Source organism: Cynara cardunculus, assembly GCF_001531365.2.
Source record: "Cynara cardunculus var. scolymus isolate 2C chromosome LG 9, CcrdV1, whole genome shotgun sequence".
Lineage (NCBI taxonomy): Eukaryota > Viridiplantae > Streptophyta > Magnoliopsida > Asterales > Asteraceae > Cynara > Cynara cardunculus.
In genome coordinates this window covers 7,352,423-7,361,251 of record NC_037536.1, presented here as the reverse complement: position 1 = coordinate 7,361,251, position 8,829 = coordinate 7,352,423, and the positions used below count along the sequence as shown (strand labels likewise).

The 8,829-nt window shown below is 36.7% G+C and overlaps 1 protein-coding gene across 1 annotated transcript; it reads left to right on the top strand.

Annotated features, from left to right (window-relative positions):
- The first annotated feature begins 238 nt into the window (after window positions 1-238).
- On the top strand, window positions 239-7,478 carry LOC112518433 (transcription factor MYB1-like). The gene is made up of 2 exons (XM_025126122.1): window positions 239-591; window positions 6,418-7,478. Exons 1-2 carry the CDS (start codon window positions 252-254, stop codon window positions 7,230-7,232), a joined length of 1,155 nt encoding a protein of 384 aa, XP_024981890.1. The 5' UTR covers window positions 239-251; the 3' UTR covers window positions 7,233-7,478.
- The last annotated feature ends 1,351 nt before the right edge of the window (window positions 7,479-8,829 follow it).

The following is an 8,829-nucleotide window of genomic DNA, read 5'->3' as shown; positions in this document are numbered from 1 at the left end:
CGATATTAAAATTACGGTAGCTTTAAAAAATAGGTTACAATTTGTTAGAATTTGCACCAAATAAATGGAGTATTTTCCATGGTTACAAAAAGTTCCAAATTTGGTGAACAAAAAAAGATGTTCAATCGCCGAAATATGAGCTGAAGGGGAATATCGACCCAAAACAGTTGAAGCTGTTCTTCCCCGATTACACTCTCGGGGGTTAAAACCCACTCAACTAGCTACCCATGGACGAAGACAAAGATACCCAAATGGAGGATTTCTCAACTGGGCAACATGATAGTGGCGACGTCACTACCGCTGCTGCTGAAAACCATGATGCCGATGACTGCGACGCCGTTGTTGTTGGTGATGGAATTGGATGCTCGAGTGCTAGTGGTGGTGGTGGGCGTGCGGGCAAGAAGTCCGGCGACAGAGTGAAGGGGCCTTGGTCGCCTGAAGAGGACGCCATACTGAGTCGATTGGTGAGCAATTTCGGCGCCAGGAATTGGAGCTTGATTGCTCGAGGGATTCCCGGTAGATCGGGGAAATCTTGTCGTTTGAGGTGGTGTAATCAGCTTGACCCTGCTGTCAAACGCAAACCCTTTACTGGTAATTTTCAATTTGGTGGTATCAATAATTTAGTATCTTTTTTTGTGTGCTCGATTTCAAATGAGGGTTAAAATAGCAATGTAGGTCTCAGTCGTTTCCATGTTTGCTGGTATATGGTTTTGCTCTGTGAATAATGAAACCTGAGAGCTTATCAGACTTTCTACTAGATAGTGTTACAAAATAAAGAGGATAGATCAACTATGTTAACATAGTAATGTTTGGGCATCTTTATGTTTGAAGTTCTTGAATGGCCGAAGATTGAGACAATTACCAACTCTAACTATCTGGCTAGTCCTATAAGCACCACCACCTCTAATATCTTTTCTGCTCTTGATGATATACTTATCTAACTTTTAATAGGAATGAGGTTGCAAATAACAAATTACCAACTGTAGAAGTATTGCCTTCATCACTTGTAAACATTGCAGTGTGAATACCAACATCACTTATAAACATGCTGTAATGTCGATATATTTGTCTTCAATCATGAGATAGGATGCTTTGTACATTCTTGAACACCTTTTTTTTGAACAACTGTTAGAGAAGAATCATCAAAAGGGTGTCAGCATAATTATCATTGCAATTTGAGGTGAGTAAATCCTGACCTTGTGATTGACAGCTCATATGTTGGACTTTGTCTTGAAGCTGATTAGCAGCCTTCCTTTTTTGTAGTAAAGACAATGGATTGGTGTTGGATTTTGAGGACATCAATGGGTTATGTTTCAGTTCCAACAGGTTGGTTTGTGGGATGTGTTTGAGGTGTTGTGGGCTCAAGACTTTGGGATATATCAAGGCATGAATTGACTAGATTAGGGAGATTAGTAAATGTTACTTGAGTTTTTTGGATGGTTTCAAAAACTTCTCTTGAGTTCTCCCCCGGGATCTTTGATATGGCATAATATTGATGACTCTAAAAAAGCGACATCTATGGAGACATGCATTTTGCGAGTTGGATGGTGATAACACTTGTAACCCTTTTGATTTGAGGAGTATCCCTGGAAGATACACTTGAGTGATTTATGGTCATGTTTGCTATGGTGTGGAGACTGGAGAGTGATTGTGGACAAAAGAGGTTTAACCAAATACTTTTAGTGGTAAATTTTAACGAACATATTTGGATATCTACATATGTTTTGAGAAGAGTGCTACGAGGTTTTGAAAATTGAGTACTTGACTAGGAATTCTATTGTTAACATAAGTTGCTGTGAGAATAGCTTCATCCCAGAGATGGAAGGGAGGATTATTTATAAACAGGATTGACTGGGACACCTCAAGTAGATGTCTTTTTTTTGCATTCCGCTATCCTGTTTTGTTGTGGGGTATCCACACAAAAACTAATGTTGATGATTCCCTGATGTGAAAGATAAGAGTCAAGGTTGGTATTGACATAATTCTTAGCATTATTGATTTTTAGGACTTTGATAGTGCTTTGGAATTGATTTGAAATCATGGGAGTGAAAAGATTTGAAGATATCAAAGGTTTCAGATTGTTTTTTCATGAGAAATGTCTAAGTAGTTCTCGTGTGATCATTAATAGAGGTAGAGACCAAGGGACCCACTTATATTGTTCGCTCGTGAGGGATCCCCAAAGCCATTTCACTATTGATGAAGAAGAAAGTTTTGAGGGTTTGTATTTCGTTGGAGAGTATGTGTCTAGTTTGTTTATCTGGCAGAGAGTATGTGTATAGTTTGACAGATTTCACATTCATAAGAATACGACTTTTTATTGCTAAATAGATCAGGAAATAATTTTTCTAGGTACATGAAAAATTTGGATGACCAAGACGGAAATGCAAAAGTATGACTTCACTTTCTATTGACGTACTTTCATCCGTCTAAATGCTTTCCGTAGCTCCTTTGATCGAATTTAGAGTAGCTCGTGGATGAACAGATTCGAGAATCTATAAAAAGGTATATACTGAATTAGAAGCAAAGTTGACTGAGTTAGGATTTGAATAGTAGGCTGACTTAACCTGATTTTGGGTAGTGTTTGTCTATTAAATGGCCGAGTTCCATTCAGCAAGTACAAACCATTGTGTATCTCTTACCACTGCCAGTCACTTTCCCTGAAGTCACCTCCTGAAATTCAGAAAAATCATAGTGAAATTTGCTTACAGAATTCATATCATGAGTAAGCTTGCTGACTGATAATAAGTTGTAGCCTAATTTAGGAATAAAGTGGAGATTAGAAAGATGCAGATCCATAGTTAATTTTATGGATTTGTGTTAGGATACTGTGATCCATATGGAATTTGGACTGCCGGAAGGTAGGAGCATGGAAAAAGTTGTGAAAGATTAGTTGTATCTCTGTCATATGATTTGAGGCTCCGGAATTGATAACTAGGTAGTGCATTGCTGTTTAAAGATTGTGACCATTGGAGGAAGTAACGAGTTCTGATGAGGTATCAACTACACTTGTACCAAAAACTTGAACATTGGGATGGAAGGTGATTTCTGATGTAGGTTAGAATTCCATATGCTGCTGATTATGGTTGGTTTTTGCTGTTAAAAGTTAGAACCTCAGTAGAGGGCGAAGATAAATCGATGAAGCCACTCGATCATTTCAACTTTCAACTGAGTGCAGTACGATCGTGCAGAAGAAATACAAAATCAACACAGTGGTTTGGTGCTGCTAAACCAGGAGCAGTATAAAACAGTAGCAAAACAATAATAAGTAGCTGATAAAGACGATATCAGACAGTAAAATCCAGTTACCAAGCTGCAAGATTATACCAGGCCTCAGAAGGTTCACCAGACTGGTGACAGGCTTGTCACGAAAGAAGGGTCAGTGACGGGGATGAAGCTGCCTGAATTTTCCAACAATTGAAAGTCCGACTTGGACCGTGGCATTGGCAAGTTTCAGCTAGAGCGAGAGATGAGTGTTGGCAAAAGCCCCTTTTATACATGAGGAGTTATAAGAAAGTAAGAAACTTAAGAGATCTAGAAAGCTTAAATATGGAGGGATTTCTCATGATCTGTGAATCTAATTTATTCTACATATAATTCTACGCTATGGGAGTACCATAGCATGGAGCCAAAAGTAGAAGAGTGGTCAGGGCTATCCTATTGTATCTCTTTCTACATATTGAACCTCTACGTCCAGGATGTTCTTGTGAAAAAAGTTCAAGTTGTAAAATTTCTATTTTTGTGTGTCCCTCCTTATGACAATAGCCACTATACGTATCTTTCTTGTACAATGTATGATTGATGAGGCCATAGAAGACGAGAATCAGAGGATTTTGCAAATTGTGTTGAGCTAGGAGGTTGAGCATTGGCAAGCATGTGGATATACACCCCTGCGATTGACATTTTTCTCGCTTTTGCATGCTGCAAACTTGGCCATGGCCAGCTAAAGTATTCAAGAAATGGGCAAATGATAGCAGACAAATCATTTAAGCCAATAAGTAATTGCATTAGGCATTTTCTTTTATCATGTTCTCAAGCTAAAGAATTCAGTGATCATTGACTACAGAAAAACGACCTTGCTATATTTCATGTTCTGTGGAAATCACATTGAGTAGCATGGAAATAAAGGGCAATCACTCGTAAACGCCAACATAAGTACCATTCATAAGATGAATTGGAACTTAGAGCAATGTGCGTCAAGCTATGAATGCAATGCCAATCAATGTGGTGTAATTAATAGCAATCCATAGCTCTCATTAGAATGCGGCAATAACGGGTGAAGATGAGAATCGATTGGTAGATTAGCAATGTTTTTACCAGAAGAAGCTTGAAACAAAGGAGGAACAAGGTTCCCATGGTGAAACAATGTCATAATGAAAAGAAAGCCAGACCTTAACTGAAAATCCAAGGGGACGAAAGGGGAGACAACAATACAAAGATTTAAAACCTTGCTTTAAATTGTAGAATGAATACACAGGATATATTCTTCCAACCAGGGAGCAAATAACCTAACTACTGTATTTGTGGCCCACAAATAACCTGCTCTAAGATATTACCGACCAACTGTATACATGGGACATAATTCGTATGAGTAATATTTCAATATTGTAAGGTATGTTTCCAAGCTTTCCCCCAAAAACTTTCTTTTTCTGTTGCTCTGAATGCTGCAGAAGTTTGTGGTGCCTACTAATTAATTGCTCATTGTGGGTTGAGAATTTGGTCTCCTTGACAGTTTAAAAACCAAATACTGTCTAGATTTTACTTCGAAAAAAATGTTATTACATAAAAAGAGCTCCAAAATGGAAGTCAAGTTTGTGAGGGACAATCCATCTTTTTCACCAAGATCTCTCTTTCTCTCTTCCTGTGCGATATTTTGATGCATAATATATGCCAGAGAAGGATGGGACAATCAGAAGATAACAAGAAGTTTTGGGTAGATAGATACGGAGGCCAGACTTGAAGTACTTCTTTAGGTTACTATTTATTGCTCGAGTTAGTTGCACGTTAATAGATCTAGCATGTATAGTTTCCTCTCTATCAATTTTGTCTCTTCCTCACACATGCATACTTATTCACATTCTCTATTTTCCGTATAATATTAGTGATATGCTATGTAATGGTCCTAAATAGCAAAATTCATGAGACTCTATACGTAATTTGATTACCAAAGCTCTTGATTGCTTATTGGTCTAATCTGCTTAATGCAGCTTAATAACCAAATCCAAGCAACCCGAACTCAAGGTGAGACCTTTCCACTGATGTGCACATGAATTGGCATCCCAAAGCACTAATTAGCCTGAACATGCGTTGTTTCATGTACTTGTGTCTGCTCTTTCCTAGTTGAGCTGAGTTAACCTTTAAGAGAAAGCTAGATGGGATGCCATGTAGAACAAAAAAGGAGAATGAGGAATACTTCATAAGTTGAATACTTTATTTTCTTATGATCTCTAACCTTGGATCAATACGAAAGTGGGATATTTGTTTTTCGTAGGAGACCACAACCTGTCAACGACCATTCTAATCCTAAGAATCTTCTAGGTTTTACTACAGTAATTATAATACCATTTTACAAGTATCATGAATATTCTACATAATACAAGAAAGTCCTAAAATAATATGGAGAGTACTAAGATCATCCTAGATTATTATAGGGATTTCTAGGATATTTTAGACCCTTCAATGGAGGATGCTTTGTTGGTGATCCACTGGGAGCATATCAGATGCTATGTTCCTTCAGGTAATTCTCAAACCAATGTGGTTTGTTGCAAAGGTGACAACTGCGGGGAGGAGATTGTCTTAATGGACATTGTTATTAACTCCAACATCTCAAACTTGCATTAAGCTCTTTCCCTTTGTGGCAATCTGTTGTTTGGTCTGACCCATTGCACAAAAGATTTTTCTTAGCTTCTCATATCCTTTCTTGTTTTTCTTTCGTTTCCGTAACTATCCTTATGATGCTCAGACTTGGAGACTTCAGTAATTATTTGATATAGTATTCCACCAAGGTCTTTGTAGCTTGTATGGCTTCAACCACACTCTTGACACCACATTGCTATCACTCTTAGGCAACCCATGACACAGCCTTTTCATGAAATTGAATATCAAGTCCTCTACACCCATGACATAGTCCAAACAGAGTGCTGGGTTATGGGTTAGAATTGCTTCATAAGCTCGGTCTCCTTTGATAAGAGGTTTCAACCCCAAAAAAAGGAATATTCTCATCCTAAAATTGTTCTAGGTTCCATTTACAAGTTTGAGACTACCATAAGCATCACCAGAGTAACTGCCAACTCACCAACTCTACCATGTGATTGCCTTTTGCATGAACATATTTACATCCGATCCGATTGCTATATATTCTTTGTGTTTACTTGTATGTTTTGAATACACTATTGCTTACAAATTTGTAAAATGTGGCAGATGAAGAAGACCGTATTATACTCTCGGCTCACGCAATCCACGGAAACAAGTGGGCTTCGATTGCACGGCTCTTGCCAGGAAGAACTGATAACGCTATTAAGAACCACTGGAATTCAACCCTTAGGCGACGAGGCTTGGAACATGGCAAATTCAACTTGGGTTCCGGTAATACAATGGAGGAGGCGAGCGTGGAGAGATCGAAAGCATCATCCGAGGAAACTCTATCTTGTGGGGATGTCAATTCATCCAAAATCTTTGAAGGAGTCGATGTCACAAGTGATCATAATGCGGAAAACGCTCAAACTAAACCTCATTTTAACAACGTTCCAAATGACCAACCTACCCTTTTTCGTCCAAAGGCTCGGGTTAGTGCATTTAACGTTTATAACTCCCTAGATAGCCCAGAAACTCAAGGGACTTCAATTCATTCCTCGAAAGCAGATGTCGGATTGAGTAAGTTACTTGAAGGTGCTTATAATGAACGGTTAGTTCCTCATCGATGTGGTCATGGCTGCTGTGACACCTCAACCATACCAATCAGTCATAAATCTTTACTGGGACCCGAATTTGTCGATTATGTAGAACCGCCTTCTTTTCCGAGCCATGAATTGGCTGCATTAGCCACTGATATTAGTAACATCGCTTGGCTTAGAAGTGGGCTAGAAAATAGCAGCGTCAGACCGACAGATAATGCGAGTGGAAGGGCGAATCCAAAGGCCAAAGACCATTTCCGTTTAGTGACCGATGTGCTTTCTCCGATGCCGATCAGTTGGCAGCCATCTGCGCAACCTGCAAACGTTGGGAGCTCGGGCTAATAACGTGGTATGTATCCGTAACATGTTAGAGTGTATAATTCATCTGTTGCTTAAGGCTGGTAATAAGATATTATTATGGAAAGTTAGAAATTGATAGCAACAGAAATCCATAGGTAATTAAGGTGTAAGTTAGTCTAATTTTCTTGAATAAGTAGGTTGTTAGTTAATCAGTGAGAACCACGGACGTCCGTGATGAGTTGTGCCTTTCTTAAAGTAAAAATTATATATAACGATTCTCCTTGTATCCTTTTTTCAGATTTTTTTATAAATATAAGATTTTATAAAACAATTTATGGTTGAATTATGAAGGAACATATACATGTGGAAATGGGGTCCAATTACAGTACACGAGATTTTTCACGCAAGGGGTCAACTGTGTTTTGTAGTGGTTGTCGTCAAATACCCCTTGACAGATTTTCCAAAACGACCTTTAATAAAAGGTTTGTTTGTTTTTTTTTTAATTATTTAAAAAGTTATTTAATAACAATTATAAAAGCACTACAATAAAAATTATTGTTTAAAAAGTGTTACAACAAATTAATGTGACGGTTTAATGATTAATAAATTACGTGTTGGTTCTATAAACTTAAAATCATTATTAAATACGTTATTAATGTATACGAGAGAAAATTAATAGAAAAAAAGAAATAGGTTTTTAATAATGCAATACCTTTTTGAGATTTTATTAAAAGTGGGAAACGCCAAATTGCAATGTGCCAATGAGTCGACCGGTCACTTCAATACATCTCATCCTAGGTTTTATTTATATATTAAACCACTTTTTGCTTTTAGTTTTTTTAATTTCTATTTAATTTGCCGTCTTTGTCTTTTAAAACTAGAAGGGTATTTGCGCAACGTAGCGAGATAAATTTCAATTTTAATGTTTAGTTTTTATTTTGTCTCTATCGATATAATACGTTTTTATTTAGTTTTGAGAAAGCGATAATGTTTTATTTTTGAATGAAATATAAATTTGAAGATAACATAAAATTTTGAGAAAAAATAAACCGATATTAGTATCAAATTAACTATTTAATAATTATCGTTTTTTTGGTGTAACCTCTTTGATTCAATTTTTTATTATAATTTAATTTAGATTTAATGACAAAGTAATTTATTTTTAGTTTTTATAATATAATTTTTTATAGGGAAAATTGCACCAAAATGGAACCAACTTTCACATGATTCCTATTTTGGGGAACGAACTTTCAAAATCGTCATTTTGGGAAACCAACTTTCACCTGATTCCTATTTTGGGGAACCAACTTGAAAAATAATTATAGAAAAATGGGAAAATTACACCAAAATGGAACCAACTTTCACCTGATTCCTATTTTGGGGAACCAACTTTTAAAATCGTTATTTAGGGGTCTCTATCGAACTTTTTGTTTATTTAAGGATCTGATTGATCTGTTGAACAGGTAACAGATAATTTAAGGGTCTCTATCAAACTTTTGGTTGGATTTGCCAAATTTGATTTAAACTTTAATATTGGCACAGATTGATTAGATATAAAAATCTTGAATGCGATATTTAATATTTATTTTTTATTGCATCAATTAATTTTTTTCTATTAAATTGATTTTTTATTGCATTA